The following is a 23,117-nucleotide window of genomic DNA, read 5'->3' as shown; positions in this document are numbered from 1 at the left end:
CCTTTAATGCCACCGCCCCACCACCTGAACGCACACGCGCCACCGCGGCCACACCCCCCAACCCACCCCGCCCTGCCCACGCCGTCACACGCGTCCGCGCCCTTCCCCCCCGCCCTCTGGCCCCCCGGGGCCCGCCTCCTCCCCCGGGGCCTCTTCAATCGTCGTCCAGGGCCTCTGTCTTGATGTCTCCGGGGACGCCGCCCTGGCGGGAGAGAGCCAGGATGGTGTGGTTGACAGCGGCCATCTCCACGGCCAGGGAAATGGGGTCCTGGTGGTCGCTGTGGCTGGTGCTGTCATCCTGGATGGGGGGGGGTGAGAGGTCAGGGGTCAGGGGTCAGTCTGGAACACCTGCCCCAATCTGTGTGCTCCCACCCTGCAGGGGGGTTACATCAGTTTGAGGAAAGTTCTGTGACCATGACAAGCGTGTGATGTCACAGGGGGGTCCATTCAAGACAAATTAAACCAAGGTCACCGCACACAGCGACATTAGGAAGTTATCACGACACGAAGAGTTTGGTGACTCACCTCAACAGCTGGATGTTTAGATCAATCCAAATTAAACATGCTTTCCCTCCGTACATTGGCACCTATTAAGACTTATTTTTGTAACATTTCTAAATCTGGTGCATTTAGGTGAGATTTTAGCTCCCAGGCGACCTTGGTGAATTGCCTTGTGCTGTTCACACAGTCATTTTAATGAAATATACCCAGCAGCACCCTGTCACAACCAACACAGACATGCTATTGTTATTCAGCTGCTAACACTCAACCGGCAGCCTTTTACAGTAGCGTGACCACTACAGGCTTTAAAGACAGATGCAGTTTTTAGTTTATTTTTCCCCCCACAAAGACAACCTCAGTGTGTGACAGGAGTGAGGGCCGTGCACTGACCCGCACGTACCTGTGTTGGCGATGAGGGTTCAAGTCTGTAGAAACCAAAGGGTCTGGGCAGCGGTCTTTTCTCGAAGTAGGGGACGTCGCAGCCCTGTGAAACGGGTTTTATGAATGTCACTTTGTTGGCCGTTATGATTAATAATCACTGCACACAGCTCTGTGGAGACAAGGCAGTGAATGAGACAGCCGTTGTCAGCGTGAAGTCTGCCGCGGCTGCTTATTTGCATGGGCTGATCGGCATAAAGCAGGCAGCATATCATCTCATTTTAATGCAGGCGTCGTACCAAAACAATCACCCCCCTCCCCCGAAAATGCTGGTCATGCCCCGCTCAGACAGAAACCTTGTGATCCGGGGAGAATGGATTGTTAAATGATTATACTTCAAAAAGCCATCAGGTAATGGACTCTCCTCACAGCTGTAATGTAGTTATAGATATTGCCGGGTGTAATCTGGTACAAACCCCTCCCCTGCTCTTCGCCGCACCCCCCCCCCCCCCCCCTGCTCTTCGCCGCACCCCCCCCCCCCCCCCCCCCCCCCGCAGGTGGCAGCTACCTGCTCAGCGTAGTCGTTGCCGTCGATGTCGTCGCTGTTGGAGTGGCCTCCCGGGCTCTGGACGTCTATCCCATGGCTCTCCAGGATTGTTGCTTCTTCGAAAAAACAGACCTTGCCATGACACATCCGACACTTCACAGGCACCCCCAACCATGTGTTTACTCAATACGGCGTCCCTATCAAATCGCTCTAAAGGTCTAATAAAAAGGGCAAAAGAGTTTTGCCACTTTAGATGGACCTGAGTCCATTAGCCATGATGAACCGTAACCTTACTGCACTCTACCAGCTGGAGGTGTGTGTTCAAAATGGCAGTTTGCTGTTTGTTGGCTACTACTTCCAAACAAACAGATGAACCCCAAGCAGCAAACTCCATCAGTTGCAAATGGTCTAATACATCCCCAAGTTTTACATGCTAATGACACCACTTCTTCAATTCTTCAGTACTTCAAGTCTTTCTTTTAAAGGTGCTATTACGTAGTCGAGTTTCTGAAATCTGGTCCTAAAAGCGACAATTCGAAAAGAATGCGACCGCACGAGAGGTTTGGAACGTTTTAACGTCAGCGTGCGTGTGTGAGCATAGCCCCTCAATCTCAGAGCCGCACTCGCCCCCCTCCCCAACCCTCCCCCATGGCCTGACACGTTACCAATATTGGCTCTCCTCTTGATCTCCTTCCTCCGGTTGGCGAACCAGTTGTACACCTTCAGGGACGTGACTCTCTCCAGGTCGGACAGCTTCTTCCCTGTGGGCGGGGCCGTAAATAAGGACAGTCGCATCAGGTCACTCGGCCAGAAGACAGCTGCTTCTGCATTTAGGTTATCACAGGTTGTTACGGTTTAGTGGGATGGGCTGCCACTCATTCAGTTCTGGTTGCTTTCGGTCTGTACCGTTTGCAGTAAATGTGCGATATCATACGTGCTTTTGTACCTTTGCTTTGTACACCGGTCTGGATGAGAGCATCTGGCAAGTGACGAATTGTGGAAAAAAATGTAAAAAGACAGCCGGTGCGCACTGTGGGACAGCAGTCTGCTGGACACAGGATAGGTGTGAACAGAGCCGGGGACTGCACATCAGCAAAGACTGAATCACAGCACAGAGCTACACGCTAAACCTTGACCGCCGCTCACTACTTTCAAACAAACTCTGTAAAATTCTGTGCGATTTTACAGTCCTCCAGACATTTGCTTTCCCACATACGTGGCTATTTATAGCGGCAGTAACTGCGGTTCTGGGAGGGCATATGATTGAGGAGGCGCAGAATAGCGGAGCTGGGTGTTGTGGGAAGTTGTGCTTTTTGCTTTATGTTGCTGTATGAACGCAGACAGCACCGGCTCTGGGAATATGTGCTACTCTGGTAGCATCGCTTTCATTTTTCTAAATGAATCAATGGATAGACACTGACAAACACAATGATGAAAAAAAAAATCAATTATTCTATATAAAGGGACGATGGAAAAAATAGTCTTCGATTAGTTCAGACTGAATTCTAACCACTCCTACAAAAATGAACAGTTTTACCTCTTTATGCTTTACAATTATAGAAGAGCTGCACTGAACTCTGATGAAAGCAATCAGAGACTCCCTACAACAAATTACATTATGCCAATACAAGCCTCCTAAAGCCTGTGGAAGCCGGCCATCAATTTCAAACTAAATTGCTCATACTAAAGTTTTAGCTGGAACATTAGTTTTCCATGTAATATCATTACTATTTTCCTCCAGATCCCAGAAAGCAGCATCAAACTAACAATGCTGTTCCTACCTGTTAGCACCGCTAAAAAGAACATTAGTTGAAATTTGAAATAGTGAGACATAAACCAGCTTATTGTACAGAGAGTTGACTACATCAGCTACATCTAACTCTTAACTCACAGGCATTTACACAAATTAAGAGCTTTTGAATGTTTATTTTTATTACTGCAAAGGAACAATATATTCATTTTTAAATCGACTGATTTGATTTCCCCACTTTAAGCGTGACTTGTCTCACCTGGTTTCTGTATGACAGCGTTGCAGGCGTTGGCGATCTCCTCTCTCTTGGCCTCGTCAGGGTACTGGTTTTCATTAAAGTAGCTGGAGGTAGAGGGGAGAACATTATGAATCATTGCATTGCGTTACACTCAGTCTTATCCGGAGTGACTTCCAGTACAAAATAACGGAAGTGTATCCATTCAAGCTGAATGAGGATCAAGCTGAATCCTGAGAAGATCAGGTCAATCTATATGATCATCTATACCGTTCCATCTGTCTATCCATCACAGCTCTGAGCGGCTGAACGGTACCCACCACAGCCTGGAAAAGCCGAAAGGTACCCATGTGAATTTGGTAAAGCTGGGAGGTACCCATCACAGACAGAATGTATCCAACAGAGCTTGGAGTAGTGAAAAGATACACATCACAGGTCAGCATGGCCCATCACATTTGAGAAAAGCCAAAAGCTAGTTATCACACCTTGGAACGGCCATCACAGCTGGGTGTGCACTGCTAGCATGCCTAGTATTACTACATGCTGCAGAGGACAGCAGAAAGAGAAAAACTTAATCCAGATTCCATTTTGGATTTGTCCGAACGCTTAAAAATCGGTGAGCCTTAGCCAACCCTTATATCCTGGTCCTAACAAGCTAAGTGCTTTCTTTTAACAAGAGTATGACACTGTAAATACTTCAGCATTTCAAACCCAACAGAACAATGGTAATGAATGAGAAAAAAAATCCCTGATAAAGCTGGTTATCACCACCCGAACATAAAGGTTCCTGTTGACCTAAGCCACACCACAATAAAGCTCTCAGCAAAACTGTATACATTTTGCATTATTTATGATATCATGTGCAGCCTTATATTTGACTTTGAAAGCATTCATAAAGCATGTTTCTGTGCAGCTGTGAAAATAATGGTTTACATCAACTTAATTCCCTCCACGAACAGTCCACAAAATAGCCATGTCGCTGGTAGAATACAGGCAGAAAGTTAATCCTGACATCAGCACAAATTTATAATGTAGCGATAATGACTACAGTCACAGAAGTGCAGTTTCAGTACGGCGTAAGGCTTTCGAGAAAACAAACACAGTGGGACACATCGTAGAGTCGTGAGTAGAAATGTGCATTTTTAATGCTGAGTAATGGGTTCACTTTTCAGTTTATTACTGAATCCTCTGTGCTGGGTTCAGTGTCCCAGTGCAGAACAAGCACACGGCACCTCTGTATTTGAAGCGCCCCCTACTTTCTAACCCCCCCCCCCCCCCCCACCCCCCACCTCTCCATGACGGCCAGGCACTCCTTCCGCCAGGTGAAGCGGCTGCCCCGCCGCAGGCGGAAGCTTCCGGGGGCGGAGCTGATCGGGGGTGGGGTTTGCCTCCACTCCACGTCCTCCAGGGCCATGGGGGCGGGCCGCATGTTGAGGGTGGCACCTGGGACCAAGCGGAGACAGTTCTCAGCACGTTTCAGCACTACAGCATCAGCTGGGACACGGCCATTCCAGCCCCTGTCATAACTAAACACAACTGTGAAAACACACCTATGCAACTATACTATATACAGTGGGTAGCAATGTAGCATGGTGGTTAAGGAGCAGGACTCATGACCGAAAGGTTGCCAGTTAAATTCCAAGCTGGGGCACTGCTATTGTACCCCTGGGCAATTGCCTCAGTAAACATCCAGCTGTATAAATGGATAACATTGTAAAAAACTGTAACTGATGCAAGTCGCTCTGGATAAGAGCATCTGCTAAATACCAATAATGTAATGTAATAATGTACAGTACTAGTCAAAAGTTTGGACATAACTTTTATTCTTTATTTTTACTATTTTCCACTTTTTAGAATAATAGTACACATCAAACAGACATCAACAGACATCAAAACTGTGAAATAACCCAAAAGGAATTATGCAGTGGCCAAAGTGTTAAACAAATCCAAACTTATATTTACATATATTTAGATTCTTCAAAATAGCCAAAAATATTTTTTGGAAGAAAAATATGATTCATATGTATGCATTATGTCTAAGAATCAAATTTCAAGCATTTTAGCATAAGTCTAAAGAATGTCCTTGAATGCATGTTTTCCCATTCTCTTAATCGGGTGTGTCCAAACTTTTGACTGGTACCATACATACCTACATACTATACACAACTATGTACCAGAAATAAACCGAAGTACTAGAGATATTCTTTGTAATCACGTTTACATCGGCCAAAGAAAAGTAATATCTTGATGAGTCAATGTATTGGCACTGCCGCCAATGGGTTTGTGAGAACCTAAGGCCTTATTTGATTTTTATCGACTTGATTCTTTGAATCTGTTATCTACTTCACATGACATTCTACGGGATAAAGGTCATCTGTGATATATCTCTGCAGAGAGGAAAAAAAACAAGTGGTAAATTTTAGTTATAATTTAATAAAGACTGTAGACCTAATTGAACCTTGAGGAAAAAAAGAGTATGCTGTCTGGCAGCGTGCATGTAGGCCTCTATCTAAGTGTTTGGTTGGATGCACCCTCCTTTCCTACCATCCCTGTTTTAACTTTACATTACATTCATTTAGCAGATTCTCTTATCCAGAGTGACTTCCAGCACAAAAGAACAGAAGTGTATCCATTCAAGTAGAATGAGTAACAGTGTCAGACCAGGCTAACAACACTCCCAGACCAGTGAGTGTGAGCATAACACTATTTAAGCCCAACCACAAGTTAACCTGTGCAATCTGACTAGACAAGGGAAGCCAAGTATACTGCCATACGTCAGTCACTAGATCACAGAATCCAAAACACATTGCGATTCTACATGTAAAATAAACAGCAAGTAATACAAGTAATACAAATAGCAGGTGTTAGGGGGTGGAGATTGAGGTGGAATCGAGATGTAGTCTGAAAAGGTGGATCTTTTTTAATAATCTCTGCACTTTTCTCAGACTGTACTTTCCCCTAACCTCTCACCTCTCTTCAGGGACAGACCACATATAGACAGCCAAAACCAGAGCGACTTGCACACACTTGGTGTCAGTGAAAGGGCATTTACCAAGATAGAGTTTTATGGTGCATTTTGCCACTCCCTCAGAAAACGGCTCAACTCGTGAGTCTTACTGAAATTCTGCATTCGTTACACACAGACAGCACCCGGGTAAACAAACAACAGAGGGAGATCCACGGCTAAGTCACGTCAATCATACACGGCTATTTATGACATGCGGGCTGTTTTGAAATTCTAAATTGCCATCTCAGTAACAGATGCAATTCCGTGATGACAGATCGTTTTAAACCCTTTCAATCATTCAGACGGGCAAAAATTTCTGTTAGCGGAAAGTCTGGGCCCTCACTGCGGCGATTCAGTAACACTCATCGTGTCCAACGAAATGCTTTCCCTGGGTTCCTGCAGAGGGCTTTCAGTGACCCTCTGTCCCTGCAGTATTAAAGCAGGTGATGATTCCTTTCTCATCATCTACACACCACGCGCAGGTTTGGGGAGAGATCGTGCCCAGATAGAAGCATCACAGAGGACAAGAGCAGGAAGTGTCTCCATAAATAATGTAACTACTGGTGCCAGGTCTGGCAGCACGCCACTACACTGAAGGACACAGCCGCAGAGAGAGGGTTAGAGGACGGGGGGAAACGGAGGATGTGTCTATAACCACACACACACACACACACACACACACACACACACACACACACACACACACGAGTGCACGTACACGTACAAACATGAGTGCACGTACACGTACACGTACACGTACACACACACACACACACACACACACACACACACACACACACACACACACAGACACACAAAGTATGCATAAACACACAGACACACACAGAGACACACAGAGACACACACACACACACACACACGCAAGCACGCGCGCACGCGCGCACACACACACACACACACACACACACACACACACGAGTGCACGTACACGTACACACGAGTGCACGTACACGTACACACACACACACACACACACACACACAAAATACGCATAAACACACAGACACACACAGAGACACACACACACACAAATACGTGCAGATGCGTGCACACACACTGCTTATCATCCAGTGTGCAGTCATTTCAGAAGCTGGTGGTGGTTTCAGTTTTTTAAATTTTGCTATTGCCTACTGTTACAGACAGTACACTATGATAATGACTTCTGATTAGCATCTGATATAAAATGAAGCATCTGTATGTATCCCCTTCTGCTCTGGCTATTGTGGAGCAGTTGGGGAGAAAAGCCACTTTTTTCCTTGATATCCACAAAGGTGACATTATAATGAGATTAAAATAGAACATCGTTATAATGGCAGAATTCAGTACACAGACAACAGCTCTGTTAAGTGTGGGTGGCAAAGTAATTCCCAGGCTGCAGCAGGAGATTAGTGTACATACATATTTATATCACCGGGTCAGGCAGCCCCTGCCCTGTAAGAGAGGTCTTGGGGGTGTTGGAGTCTCTACTGACTAAAAACAAGATTCAGGCCAGTCTGTACCAGCAAGCACAGACTTCACAGTACAAGCTATCATAGGGGAGCTGCACCCAGAGGCAGGGGTGGGGGTGGGCATTACCGGGCGTGGTCTTCTCCAGCTGGTACCAGCGGTAGAAGGCCCTCTTCTTCTGCTCGCTGAGGTCGGAGCCCTGCTGCAGCAGCCAATGGGAGATCCGGCTTTGGCTGATACCTGTGGCGGAGGGGAGGGAGAGCAAAAACGGGCAACGGCTCAGCTAAACAGCGCTCACAGTCACAAACAAGCACACCTGCGCTCACACACGAAAAGGTCAGCGCTCAGCAGTTACACACACACTGTGCATATGCGCATACGCAGACCACTTGGCTAAAGGGACAGCTAGAGACTCAGCTGGACAGACATACGCCAACACCCACCGGAAGGGGTGGGGTGGCACTAAAAAAACATACAAAAAAAAGACATCAATCTTTATTATCATTCCAGTAAAGATACTACTCCTCAGTGTAATGACAGCTTCATAGAAGGGGGGCCCACACTCACCTGTGACCTGGGCCACCACTGCCTGTGAGATACGCCTGTTCCCCAGGAAGGCCTTGATCTCCTCCTTGACGATCCCGCTGTCCCGCCTGAGGGAGAGGAACACAGGGAGAGCTGAGAGGGGAGCCACCCTGGATTAAGGGTAGATTAGCACTTGGCTGCAGTTTGTAACCGAGGGTTCATCATCAAAGACAAGAACCTGTTCTACTTGCGACTCTCTGCGCCACATGTGGGTGTGCACGGGCATGAATGTGTGTGTGTATGTGTGTGTGTGTGTGTGTACGTGTGTGTGTGTGTGTGTGCGCACACTCTCAAGATCACAAAAGAGCAGAGGTGAGATGGACTGCCGTCACCTCCGCAGTGTGTTGACAGCTTCGAATGCCGTCAGTCGATACCCCCTCGTCTCATCAGACAGAAAACAGACTGCGGCTGCCCCCCCCCCCCCCCCAACCCCCCGCCCGCCCATCCACATTCCCATCGATTCGGCTTGCCGGGGAATATGCCTAAAATTAGGCCTGCGTGCGAAATCGACGCGGGCCCTTCCCCGCCTCGGCTTTCCTTTCTGACAGAAGCAGATCAATACTCCGTATGTAATTATGTAGAGGCTGCAGACTGCTGAGAGGAGGAGGAGGAGGAGGAGGAGGAGGAGGAGGAGGCGCGAGTCTGTGTTCATTATGCTGCAGCGGAGCGCGGAGGTGCAGGGAACGCTCCCGTTTCACGGCGCTGCGGCCCTCTCCACTTCCCACTCGCTGCATGTGTGCGCTGCGGAAGCCACCTCTGTAAACTCCTGATGTCAACATGTCCTGTCATTATGTGAATTTACAAGGGCAGCCCTGTTATAACGGACCAAAGTGCTGACCAAAGGAGCATGCTTCGTCTTTTTGGTCTGATCTATTCAGTGCATGCATAGCGCTCTTGAGTGAATCCTGCCAGGGTACTTTCTAATTCTAATTTCTTATTTTATTAGTTTCATTAAATTCTTTCCCCATTACAGTTCAATTACAATTACAATTACATTACACTACATTATGTAATGTAATTACAACTGCAAATACAATTCCCTACATGGATAATGTGCATGGGCATGGCTCGAACTTGGCCAGGCACCCAAAATGCCACACTGTACCATGCGGCTCCTAGCCTGCCCCCAAATTCCCGCCCAAGATCCCACCCCCCAACCCCCTGCGGGGTCCCAGCCACGCCCGCTGACCTCATCAGCTCCTCCACCTTGTCGTCGATGTCCAGCTCCTCCTCGGCAGCCTCGAAGCTGTACCCCCGGGGTCCGACGGCGCTGTTGACGGGGTAGCGGGGCGGGGACAGCTTCCCGTTAGGCGTGGCGGCCGCCACCAGGCTGTCCCGCCCGTTCTGCGCCGCCACCGCCACCAGGGACACGGCGGAGGAGACGGCGGCGGGCGGCGGTGGGGAGGTGTCGTAGCTGTTGCTGGGCGACGGCGAGAGCCCGCCGCGGTACTGCGTCTGCGTGGCGGTGGTGGCGGTGGACGAGGAGGCTGCCACGTTGCTGGAGGCCGAGGAGGAGGAGGTGGAGGAGGTGGTGTTGTTGCTGCCGTTGTTGCCGGCGCCGCCCGCGGCCGAGATCCCGCCACCGCCGCCGCTCCCGCCGCCGTAGGCCGGGCGCCGGCCGAACTTGTCCCCGTGCTCACGGTCCAGCCGGTCCAGGGTGTCGAGCGCGTGCAGGATCTCCTGCTTGGTCATGCCTGTGCGCCGTAGACGCTGCAGCAGGTCGATCTGCTCGATAGTGAAGCGGGGCTCGTCCGTGTAGTGCGACATTCTGGAGAAGAGCTGCGGGGGGGTCAGAGGGGACGTGGGACAGAGAGATCGGCGGGGACGTCAGTTACCCATCAACAGTGATCTACTGCAAAAACGCCACCTCATATCTCAGCCTTTTTTCTCAACACATTCCTAAACTCCAAGAATAAGAATGAGAGTAGCCCTGGCTAAACGAGTCATTTTTCATCACAATTTTTTCATTTTTCAAAACAGGATGCAGCACATAAGATAAAGATGAAAAAAAAAAAAAAAAACAGAACTCTGCCAAGAACATATGCAAAAACATAACCTGCCCAGTTATGACAGCAGCTGGTTACTGAATTAGGCCATTTATTCAGTTACTTAGTAACAAAATATTTACTTAATAAGAAGCAATATCTTCCTTTCCCAAGAGTGTACTTGCAATACGCAAAGTCCCGGTGGTACAATTAATAAAGACGACTATTAAGTCAGCCAGGCTACAGGTTTGGATGATTCTTTGCAAGCCATTCGTTCTGAACATCCCTGTGCAGAGTCCCACAATTCAGTTCATCACAAGAAACTTGTTGCAGGGAAGCTAGTTTTCCAGCATTTAAAAATGAAAATTTTTACAACAAAGGACACCCCTGTTCCCTTCTCCCAGACTGAAAAAGTGACAAAGGAAAGATGATAAACTGTCGTTAATGATTACCTACAAATGCAAATGCTTCTCGCCCTCTCACTTGTGACATCTAATATGTTTACGTTTTCAAATGAGCTGCGGGTGTGAGTAAAGGTCATTCAGCAGAGGGATTCTTGACTGACACCCCTTTAGTTTTCAGTGGCTTTAGGTCTTTTATCACAAAATACACTACAGTCCCACTCAGTTTCTTTCCTGCCATCTACAAACCACTCTGATTTTCTTTTTCAGCTTTTCCAAAGGCTGCGAGTGCAGCTCCTGCATGTTTCATGCGAAGCGCCGGGTAAAATATGACCCAGATTTAGACGGGTCTCCGAATTGATTCTCCAAACTCATTAAAAATGAACCGCTCATAAAGAGCAAATCCTCTTCAAACTACGAGCCGCTACCGAGTGCGCTCGCAATTAACGCCACGATTAATTTCAGCTGGCGAGCGGCGCGGCTGCCGACCACGAGAGCCGGCGAGCTAACGTTAGCCAACCGGCTCTTCCCGTGCAGTTCAGACGAACGCCAACCGAAGTCCACGTCTATGCCCCCTGCTCATTTAAATAGTCAAATCAGATGAACAATGGTTCCTATTGACCCGAAACAGGACTGCGTGGCTGTTTCCTGCGCCAAACGGTTTTTAGACTGCTCTGACTGGAAGCAACTGCTCAATGGGGAATCCATTCTCAAAGCAGAGCTGCACTCTTCTGTCTGGGACCCTGTGTAAGCCACCAGGCTAAGGCACAGCTCGGCAGGTGTAGTCAGTCCCAGTTTTACTCTGGCTTGAGCTGCAAAGCCTGGTAGAAAGACTTCACACCCACTGCTGCGTTTTATGGACCTGCATGTGAGAGAGTGTGTGAGAGAGATTCTCAGGGGCACCCTGCCAAGAAAGATTTCCATCTTAGGCATCAAACCCAGATTGTATTTTGACAAGAAAATGAGCAGCTGGAGAGCGCTTTGTGACTGAAAACGGGTTGCTGAGCTGAACAGGGTTCAGCGTGAACCCTGCACAGGGGGTGGGGTGCATACGTCCAACGCCTATTTTTCACACTACAAATCCCAGAATGCAACACAGAGGATGAAGAGAGAAGGGCCTGCTGGAAACCACTCTAGCCTGGTGACACAGCCAGGATGCCAACTTGCGACATCTCAGGCTGTAGGACTCAGTCTGGACAAGTTCCTCTAGTGAATGAGCCACCTGTTTCCTTGAGCATTTTACAGGTACACTGCAGTTCCACAGCTGTATTTGAGAATACCATGCTCATTCAACAGGACTCATCAACAGAATTTGGGCTTTGGAGAAAGATTCAGAAGCACAGGTGCTAGTATCACTTTACAATATTGTCATCTTATTAGGTAACACACATCTCTTATATAACCTGGTTGTGATCAACAGCAGGTAAGCAACTGAAATAATAATGACTAAATATTTCATTGTGATCCTGATTTTAAAATGCGCCAAAAGAACTCCATAGCATACTTCCAAGGAGTAGGAATTGTCTTCAGCGGAAAGGATTTTGCCACGAACCATGACCTTGACAACCAAATGGAAGAGTAGAGTGGAGTAGGATGAGGATCGTTAAAAATCCCTCCAACATTAACCAACGTATACTGTGTAAACTGTAACCTATGCAAGTTGCTCTGGATAAGTGTCCGCTACATGGCATTAATGTAATGTGTACTCACGGTAAGAAAACATTAAACGAGTGCTGACTTTTTCAGTAGTTTCACTTTAAAGAAAAAACGGTCCTCATAAGATAAGTCAGCAGTGGGAAATCTACACAGAGTATCCTTAAACTGGTGTGTCTCCCGAGGCGGCCAAGGAATCAGATTGTGGTCTACATTCTGCACTTAGCCCTTTCCCTGGAGGACTGTGGCGTCATTCCGGCCAAGCTTTTAACCACCCGATTTAACTAATCATTGTCCTGAGTTAGCCAACCAAATTAGTTTTCCCTTCTAGGTTCTGAGCACGGCGAAAAAGCTGCTGGATTGCGCTTCTCCTGTCCCGAAACTGAGAGGCCCCTGCTTGGTCACTGGTGTAATGACTTGGCTGTCATGTTACATTTTTCAGTCTCAACGTATTAAAGTCATTTAGTACAAATCTCAGCTGTTTGCAAAATGTTTCACTGAAATAAAGTGAAAGGCAAGAGGTATTTTTAGGTCTCTTTAACATTTATCAGAATAGCTACCTTAAAGAAAATATCTACCCATAAGAATGCTACACAAATAAAACTTGCTTTTTTTAATTTCACAAGCAGTCTTATGTTATATCCTGTAAAGGCTCTGAATAATTTTGCGTAAGAGTACACCCCTCTAACATACTCTCAGTAGAACCTTACTTTTTTGGAAACATGAATATTCCTTTGTAACATAAACCATGCAAGGTACAGAGGTGTCAAAAACTGAACTGAAATAAGTAGACAAAACTTTAGTTATTACACTAATACTGTAATTTTAGGAGGCTAAGTAATACAGTATGCACAATACTACAATACTAGCCAGCTTGATACCTGCAGATGTCTTAATTCAAACAGCTAGCACAATTTATGGAATTGGAAAGTTAGCAAACAAATTTACAGTAGCACCCATTGCTAAATCTGTTTCAAATGTTAATATTAGATATGTCAGTTAATCTAATATTAGCTAGGAAGACAGTGAGTATAATACTGTTCAACAGAACGTAAGTGTTAAAACAATACCTTTCACTTATATGCTAAATGAAACTGTTTTGATTGATTCACTTCTGACGCAAAAGAAAATCAATGATTCAATGTCGTTTTTTTCAGACCTTGATGCATCAGTGTAAAAATGGCCCAAGTCCCAACTCTACTGTGTTTTTCCCCATGAAGCAGACAGAAGATCCCTTTTCAGAACGCATCTCAGTTTTTTTGCTGTCGATAAGGTTAAACGGGATTCCCATGGAAACGGAATCATGAATTATTCACTCGGTGAACTTTTCACTGTTAATGACTCACGGTTTACATTTCAACTGGTTTAATCGGTAACCGCTTTGAGTTGCCTCTCCATGCTAAAGAGGGAAGGTTTCGTGCGTTCTGGGTCAACACTCCCAAAATCACTGTGTCGGTCCCTCATCAGTTTTTCCACACTCTCGAAAAGCACCTCGAGGAGCTCTCAAGCGTGTGGGCTCCAGGCAGAGCTTTCAGATTCTATACCCAGAGCCAGAACAAAATGCCTTTGTAATTCGTGACATTCAGCTGAAGGTTTTTGGTCAAAGAGGCCCGGCACTTCAGAATTTCAGCTCACTGTCAAAGCCATTCTGAAACAGCATTCGCGTACAATGCTGCCATTTTCATGCTGCACGTGACATCGCAGCCAAATACGTGCTTCTGCGCTATGTATTTTCTCACTCTTTATTTAAGCGCTGATCTGAGATCTGTAACTGCATTTGATTGGGTGGCCATTAGCATTGTAGGAAAATGTGCCTGTGGGTGTACAGAGAGAAGGTCTTCGTGACTGGATGCTGAATGGGGCTTACCGTGTAATCACGGCTGTCTCTGCCACATCACGTGGGCATTGAACCATTGTTCCTTCGGCAAGAGTCTCCTTTTTACAAGGTCAGAAATAGAGAGTAATGCTACACATTCCCAAAGCCTGCTCTATATAGCCTTTGCCAGATAAGTCCTGCAGTGAGCATAACGGTGGGGTGGGGGGGTTCACAATTCACTTTAACGGTGATTAATGACAGAAAACATCCAGCACTTACAGCTACAAAGCAAAGCTCTGGCTTATGAGTGCATGCATATGTCTGTGGTTGATCTGATTATGAAAACTGTGTATAATACCTTGCTCCAGAAATCCAATAAAACGCTTGTTCCAAAATCTAGTTGGGCAGGGTTGGCGGAGCACAAAAATCTCTCTGTCAAGGGAGCGTACTCCGCACGTCAGCTTTTTAACGATTAAGACCCTGCCTTCTTTGTCAAAGTCAAACCGCCGTTAATGCTTTCAAATGAACCTACCCGGTATTCCAAACGGGATGCCAGTATCGCAAAGAGAGGCGGAGGTCATGGCTCTTCTCTCTGCAACTAAACTGGTGTTCAGATCATTTCTGTTTTAATTGCTTCCTTATGCAGGTACTCATGCAACCTCCTCTGACTGAATGCAGCTGGACAAAGAGCTCCAAACTGCTAATCGCCAAGGTGGACACAATGCCACCAAGAGGTCCTTCATTAGACTCCATTGGTCAGGCCCTGGCCCCTGACACTGAACCCTAAACCATCACAACCCTAAAGCAGCATGTCCCATGGTCACCCTTTGTTTTAGTTCTGTTTATTCTCCATTTATCTAGTGAAGAGAGTAAGAAGACCACCCCTCTGGCTGCGAAGAGCAATCTAAGCATACCAGCAACGGAGGTGCAGGCAATCTCAGACTAAGTTTTTGACAAGACAACGGCTGATCTGCTTTCTCCTCCCTTTGTTCTTCCCTCCACCACTTATTGAGAAACCTGCGCCCCCCCCTCCACCCCCACTGCCTGCTAATCCGTCTGTCTTTATCACATCAAAGGAAAGATAAGAAATAACTGCATTGTAAAGGATCAATATTAACATCTTCTGCACAAAAAGGACTTTTTCGAGCGAGGTGAGGGCGCAAAGAAGGAACAAAAGTAGCCTTAAACACTGAAAGGCACCGTTTCTGGGCGCTCGGAGACGTGATTGTGAACACTTTCCACCTGGCTCGTTCTCGTTTACAATTTGCAATAGTTAACTACAGGTCACTGAAACTAGATTCACAGAACACAAGTTTAACCTAAGGGGTACTGTCATACAGGTGAAACCAATATCCGGTTAAATTCAGTTTTCGACGTCTTATCTCCAACCATCCATCAAAAACAAAGCGGGGGCCCATGTATGATGTAGGGCTGTATTTCCCTGTACCAAGGTTTAAAGCTTCATTAGAAAAGAAAACAGAATGCAGGAAATAGTGTAGCTTGGTTTCTAATGAAAAGGCAGACAGAACTGATTGCTTGTCTTCACTGTATTTTTTCACTTCCATTCCAACGGAATGGTGTCAGTGCAAAAGGCCTTGGGAGAGAAATGCGGGCCGAACCAAACGTTCAAAAGCAGGCGCCCCACCGCGCACGGGGAAAAGTCTACGAGATGTTGGCTAACGGCCGCAGAGAGATGCACTCGCCCGCTGAGTGCTGAACGGTTCAGCTCGAAGATCCGAAATAACCGGCGCAGCGGGAACCCCATCGCCCCTCCTTCCCTCGTTTCCCGGGCTCCATCAGAGAGCTTCCAAAAACCAAGCGTCGGAGAACGAGGACCACAGGAAGGCGCGCTGCCCGTCGGAGAGTGCTCTGCGCTTGTCCCATTCCTCCAGCCCTGTTTTTCCTTCCAAAACTCGTTCTGACCCGCCGGTCCGGACCCTACCGGTCTCGCTCCCTTGCGAGGGACAAAGCTCCGCATGGGCCGGGCCGGGGAGTGGGGGGGGGGGGGGGCGGCGGTGGGGGGTGGGGCGTTTGGAGAGGTGGAAAATTCCTGCTGACTGCCGCCGGGTCAATTTGTTTATGGACCTTGGCTCAGCAGAAAGAGAAGTGTCGGGGGAAGATTTATGCACAGACAAGCGTGTGTTGCTACATGGCTTTTAAACTTCTGCGGGACTTTTGAGTGTTTAGCAGTGCTGGATTCGGCGACTCAGCAGTAATGAAAAATAAAAAAAAAAGCCGCCCCACCCCAGCCCCCAAAAAGGACAAGGACTGGTTATACACAGCGCTGAGTGCTCCTAATAACTTGCTATCTGCTATTCAAAACAAAGGGGCCTTTGAGAGAACCTCTGGGATTCCATGTAAGACAGCTTTATATCTCAATCTCAGCTTGCTAAAGGGAAGCAGCAAGGGCCCTGCCTTCAGCCCTTACAGCTGTGGGGTCGCGGCCTTTTTTTAGCCCGTGTTGACTCACTGGGTCTGATGTGTTAACAATTTCAGCAGCTCTGCGTGAAGGCACGGAGGTTTCGCACTACACCGAGCGCACTGCACTCCAGGCCGAACGGCACAGACGTGTTTCACGTTTGTGTGGAGGATTAAACCGTTTCCTGAGTGCAGCCACACAAGCATTATGGGCGCGACTCGTGTGTGAAACCGGTCACCGAAACGCTCCGCCACGCCGTTCCCCTCACTCGCCCGGGTCCGCCCCGTTTAACTCATCCGCCGGATTTAGCCTCCCGAAACGTCCCAGCTGTGAGTGCGCATATCTCTCCCCTGACCCGCGGAGCGAGGCAGCCTGCGTCTGAGCCTGGCGGGACGCTGCCAGGAGGGGAGGGTGTAATGTACAGCGCGGCGGGCCTGCACACTGCCACGCTGGCACGCATCCCGAAACGGAAACGCAATCGCACGCCTGTCCGCCTCCCGGCAGTGCCGCAACAACAATCATAATCATGAAAGATATATGAGGGCCTCCAAATTAAAAATATCACTATTCTGTTTGAGGCAAAGACATGTTTGTGATGGCTCTGTAGCATACTAAAGATCTGAACTGACTCAGCCATGTCAGCACGATGGACTGTGTTGACTTCAAAAAAAGCAGATTTATGAGCTAAAAGGCATCAGTTTAACAAGTGGACAGGTACTGACCAAACACTCTGCCAGCCTTCATTCATATTTTATTCTGGCATCTTCAAGTATAGACACACGTGGTCCAGTTTAATGTGTTTCAGATCCAGTGAGATTAAAATGGCATCAGGAAACCCATCCAAACAGCCATAAAAAACAATACTTAGGTAAAGCTTGATCCCATACAAATTTAGCAGAGACCACTCTAAATGGAGCAACACTGTTACCGGGGATCGACTGGACACATTTGTTTTAAATCACACTCAGGAAAGACCTAACTCCTTATCTTTTGATCACATTCACCCAAAACATTCAGACATCTTGTCTTTATAAAACTGGACAGCCATCCAGTTATGGATAGATTTTTCCATATTTTCTGTTGCCTGTGGCAGCAGTGCTTTTATTTAAATAATTACTTTTAAATTTGGCAGACCGTACGCATGTGCGTGGGTATTCTGGGAATGGCCCAGAAAACCGGTAGACCCATTTCAACACTGTTTGACTCAACCATGAATGAGATGTAACCATCCGTAAACCATGTACAAGTGCTGTAATTTGATTGGCTCTGCAGAACTACTTCAGTAACACAAACACCTCCTATTGGTGGAGCTAAAGCACCCACTTATTTACAAAAAGACATGCAAGGTTGGCGGGTGTAGGAGGTAGCAGAAATAACATTCCAGGGTCACTGGCACTTAAGTACTGTGCGAGACCCAATCATTTGAAATGTACAGTTCCTTTCTAGCTTGTGTCTGAGTCAGCCACACAGCTGCTATGGGTCGCATGAAACCTAGCTTTTCCTATCTGCGGACTGCCAACTTACTATCAGCCTGGGTCAGTTTCTTGAGGAGATGCCTCTGTCTCAGGACAGGTAGAGCTGACCTACAGCTAAGGTGGGACAGTGGAAACACAGCAATATTACACCAGTGACAGCAGGAAAGATTTTGATTGACACTTCAAACACAACATCAGAGGATGTCAAATAAGGCCATTTTCATGTGAAACTTGACCCCTTGCTCAGAATAAGTTCAAAATGATCCTTTCAGCCAGGATTGCAAAACTCCATTGTTCTGCATCCCCTACCCCCAGTCTTCAAGTATGAGACATATGAAAGATTTTAAAAGTTTAATTATTTAAATTATGTGTAACTTTTACTGTGCATCTGTTCTGCTCTGTAGTTTTGTGTAATAAATGATCGTGCTTGTTATGAGAGTTACTCAGTAATAATAATAGGAAAATCATGTTAAACATGTGTACACTTGTAAGCAGGTAACTACTCTAAGACCATTTCTTCTGAGTGAACCTCTGCTCCTTGTGAGCATTTGCGTGACCCTGACACTCTCAGACCTCTTGTGTAACTAAGGGCACTTTCACACCAATTTCACTTGCATGTTATCTGCACCTGGTGTCCTTTCAAAAAGAACTTTCTGTCAGGTTCGGTTTGCTTTGTTCCAGGCAGGGTGAACGTGAAGGAACCTGAATTTGTTTCTAAACACATGTATGCCTTTTTGATTCACTTCATGCTGCATGCAGACTAGAATCCTGTTGGTTGCATATTGCAACTTTTCAATTGTGCTTGGTTTGCTTGCTGCTTGCCCTCAATATGAAACAGGGTATATCTGGGGAATGCAGAGGCAGGTTGGAGGAAAAGACTGTGTGCTGTTTCCTTTATTGTGTGTACCTGGCACTTTTATCAATTAACTGCAGTGGAAACGCTCACTAAAAGAGTGTTGCATCTGTCTTTGGGGGGGGGGGGGGGGGGGGGGGGGGGGGGACACACCGTCATTTTTTAAAATCTATTCACAAGACACACCTGGAGGTGGCTGACATGAAGGCAAACACGTCACTTCACAAGACGTCATGTCCACTGTTTGGTGCCCTTCTTGACCTTTTAGGACCTGATTGCTTTTGTGCTGCACTAATTGTGGGTGGACTGCAACCACGAACAAACTTCAGTTCCGCTGGAGGGTGGTGCTGGACCATCACTTCCACGCGGCCCAACGCCACCCTTTCATGTGGTCTCTGTTTGATTGCTTTCATTTGCATGCTGGTGTGACCGTGTCACTATCAAAGGTTTCACATGCAGCTCCGAATGAACTGCGCTGCGACTGAAATTGTCGAATAAACTCGATATGGAGGTGTCTAAGATGGCAAGTGAGATACAAAGTTCAGCACTGCCTGTGGGTGTTGTGTATACTCTTAAAGGGGAAGCACAGTACATTACAGCACATAATATGCTAATACATGTTTTATTATAGCATGCATTCACATTTAAACAATGTTAATTTGCCTTTATAACTATAAATGTCAGCCAGGGTTGTGGTTGCAGACCCTACTTCTGGCTATTTGACCATCATACAAAGACCATAATGCATTGCTCCACATGCCCATCTACAGATTGAAGCAAATTACAATTGTGAATTGTGTTGCTGTTACTCATTCTTTAAAAATCCACCTTTATCAGTTAAAGGCACACATACTACAAAGGCTTGGTTCAGCTTTAGATATAGTTTATGCATTGTAGGTTAAGCTGCTCTCTGTTTTACTCTGTGAAATTGAAATCCAATTACAGTGTGATTGTAGCATGCACATGGGCAGTAGAGTAGCCCAATCAAAATCACAGTGCATTCTGGGTACTGGGGACACACAGGGAAAAAATGTAAACTGGAGTACACTTGGTTATAAAGAAGCAAACATTTCTACACAAAAAGACTGGTGGAACTGAACTGTACCCACATACAGCAGTGTGGAACAGTGGTAAGGCACAGGGCACGGAACCCAAACTTTGCCAGTTCAATTCCCAGGTGGGTCACTACTGTATTACCCTTAAGCATTGCACTCAACCTGAATTGGCTCAGCAAAAATATCCAGCTGTATAAATGGATGACATGTCAAAAACTGTGAGCCATGCAAGTTGCCCTGGATAAGAGTGTCCCCTAAGCAACTGTAACGGCTCTGAAGACTCATTTGGAGCCTGTGTAACAAAACGAGTCTTTGGGGAGTTATTGCCTAAATCAAGTGCCCGTTTATTGATTGTGCCTCAGAGAGGAGCACAGCCCTCTCCATACTGATGTCAGAGCTTGAAAAAAATGTGGAAATGGGTTTCTCCAAGGTAAAACCAGTTTCTTCCTTTGCAGTATGCATACATGCTAAACCAAGGCAAGGAACAACATCTTAAATACAGGTACGTGTTTAGACTGTAACTTGACACTTCAATAAGCCTACACCATGGCTCCTAAGCTGTGTATACACAATGACTTCCTGCAACACAATCTGCAATCCCTACACTTTCAGTCAGGAAAATTACTATCGCTGAATTATGTTTTTTTTTTTTTGCATAGTTTGAGCACTTTCCTTTATGAATACTGATGAGGGAAAAATGCAGGCTGATTTTTTCTCTTCATACTTGGAACCAGCAAGGATTTGAACACTGATCCCAGTAACAAATGGCTGAACTTGTGACTTGAAAAGTAACCACAAATTGGGGGATCCCAGTAACGAATCACTGAACCTGTGACTTGAAGAATAACCACATACTGGGGTCTAGTCCCTACCGTTAGGCTACATTTCAGGAGAAGTTCTGCTTTAAAAATCGCAAGTAAAGTGGCAGCAAATCCTACAGCCAGCTCTGTTGGCTGGCCCCATTGTGATACAGACCCAAAGCCATGTGCACAGATGGAAGGAGAGATCAAAGCAGATTGCTGGGCGCAGCCACGTCCTAAAACACAGTCAGGAGCTTGTTAATGGATAGGTTCTGCCTGTGGATGTAAAGCAGACAGCACCATCCCAGCTTCATCCTGTCCTGAGAAGTAGGCTTCTCACTAAGAGGGCCAGCACACCAGGAACATATTCCGAGAGATGAGGTATGAAGCTCAAAGGCTGGAGGTTTGAGACTGCACAAATGAATTATGAATAGAACTCAAAGAGATCAGCTTACTCAAGAAACACCAGTTCCATGACCCTGGACTGGGCTGTCAAACCAGTGTGTTAACCCCGAGAAAAAAAAACAAAAAAAAAGGGAAGGAGTACAAGAAATATGTATGATAGGCAATGTGAGATTGGGGAGCTCTTGAAAAAATATAATGAAGTCAGTTTAAAACAGATGATATTAAGAGATATTTTGGAGAAGAAAATCTCAAACATCTGGCTACATTCTATCTACATCTATCTCCCAGTCTTTACTGTCAGTTGCAACACTGGTTAGGAAAAGCATTTTAAAAAAGTGTAAAAACCAGGATAACGTCTTAAACATCACAGGCTACATTGCTTTTAAGGAAAATTCTAAAATGTAACATACATGTAATGAACCTTGATATTTGCAGTTGTCATTTCTTATTTCTGTCTTTCTGTATACAGTAAGGTTAATGTGCAAGCTATACAGTGAAACAATGTTTCAAGAGAGGGCAGAAAAGTAGGAAAATGCATCGGTTAGAGTCGTCTTCTCGGATTGAAAAATCAAGTCAAGCACCATCACCATCATCATCACCAATAAAATATTTACATATGACTGCTCATAGGGGAGTACTTGAACACAGACATTGTACAACGGCTAGCAAGCTCCACGTTAAATTAAACGTCTCAGCTAGACGGCCACAATCGTAACTCGGAGATTCTGTTTATGGTTTTGCTTGGCTAGCCAGCTAGCTACAGACATCTGGTAATACTGCGGAACGCCCAAACTTCGTCCCAAAATAACCACAGACACAGCGACCAAGCTGACTATCAAGGACAGTCAACTAAAATAATGTCACATCGCACTTCAACAAATGAAAATCAAACAGCTGGCTGGCTCTTTTGCAAACCTTGCAAGGCTACCTAGTCTAGCTATCCAGCCAACTGGATAATCGGTTAACGCCCTGTTTGCCCCATTTAGCTAGCTAGCTAACGTCAGCTATGTGAGAAAAATGAAGCGGTGGCAATCAGTGCTTGCTAGCAGGTTAGCACGCTAGCTAAAGCTACACATGCATCTGGCAACATTACTTCTCCAGAAAGCAAGCAAGCGGGTTCGCTCGCCCGCTACACTTAGTAGCTATGGTGTGTTCACCAGCTAGCTGGCGACTTAACTGCAATGTCTTCCGCCTCGCCATGCTAAAACGACAGCAAGTTCGAGTTAATCTGGATGGCATCTTACTTGCTGGCTAGCTAGTTAGCGAGTTCAGTTGGTCTTAATGCACCAACAGAGACGAAGCTAACTAGCTTGCTAGCTCGCCCTACCATCACAACTGTATCCAGAACCGAGCCAACCCAGTCAATTTGGGTTACTCAATATACACACATTTAGCGACCATGCTAGTTTACCAGCCTGCTGGCTAGCCAACTAGCTGGTTGTATTTCCCCAATCGGGTTGTGCATGCAATTTGGAAAAGAGCAAACTAGGTAGACATCGTCCTGGACCATAACGCAAACGTTAGCTGCAGTTTTTTACCTTTATCTGTGAATCTAGGCAGGGCCTCCGTCCAGCACAGCATTTAATAACAGGATTATATAGTAATCTCACAGAAATTGCCTCCTTTGTCGCCAACGCTGTGCATGTAACAATGATGTTTTTTTCAAACCCCTTCGGCCTTCTTTTTCTCCCCCTGATTTGATTTCAGTCAGAGGCGAGACTGACTTGCCTTTGTCTGTCTGACAGCAGCCATATTGACATCAACATTAGAAGGCTGAACGGCAAT

At 46.4% G+C, this 23,117-nt stretch overlaps 1 protein-coding gene across 2 annotated transcripts; it reads right to left on the bottom strand.

Moving 5' to 3' along the window:
• Positions 1-129: 129 nt before the first annotated feature.
• Positions 130-23,082, bottom strand: hmbox1b (homeobox containing 1 b). 2 transcript variants are annotated; one of them, XM_036549705.1, is made up of 10 exons: positions 22,871-23,082; positions 9,660-10,249; positions 8,453-8,538; positions 8,015-8,125; positions 4,701-4,854; positions 3,436-3,518; positions 2,092-2,187; positions 1,448-1,542; positions 902-985; positions 130-298 (listed from the first exon to the last, which is right to left on the bottom strand). In XM_036549705.1, the coding sequence occupies exons 2-10, from the start codon at positions 10,235-10,237 to the stop codon at positions 155-157; spliced, it is 1,431 nt and encodes a 476-aa protein (XP_036405598.1). In that variant the 5' UTR covers positions 10,238-10,249; positions 22,871-23,082; the 3' UTR covers positions 130-154. The 2 variants fall into 2 exon arrangements, with proteins under 2 accessions (XP_036405598.1, XP_036405599.1); XM_036549706.1 differs by having other exon boundaries at positions 1,448-1,539.
• Positions 23,083-23,117: the final 35 nt, after the last annotated feature.

This window comes from Megalops cyprinoides, chromosome 17 (genome assembly GCF_013368585.1).
Source record: "Megalops cyprinoides isolate fMegCyp1 chromosome 17, fMegCyp1.pri, whole genome shotgun sequence".
In the NCBI taxonomy this organism is placed as follows: domain Eukaryota; kingdom Metazoa; phylum Chordata; class Actinopteri; order Elopiformes; family Megalopidae; genus Megalops; species Megalops cyprinoides.
The sequence above is the reverse complement of the archived record's forward strand: the minus strand, read 5'-3'. Positions and strand labels throughout refer to the sequence as shown.

Coding starts and splice junctions, on each gene's coding strand:
- hmbox1b (XM_036549705.1), bottom strand. CDS start 10,237: ATGTCGCACTACACGGACGAGCCCCGCTTCACTATCGAGCAGATCGAC. Junction 2,188..3,435: donor CGCTGTCATACAGAAACCAG/GTGAGACAAGTC, acceptor CCCCGCCCACAG/GGAAGAAGCTGTCCGACCTG. Junction 299..901: donor AACCCTCATCGCCAACACAG/GTACGTGCGGGT, acceptor CCCCCCATCCAG/GATGACAGCACCAGCCACAG.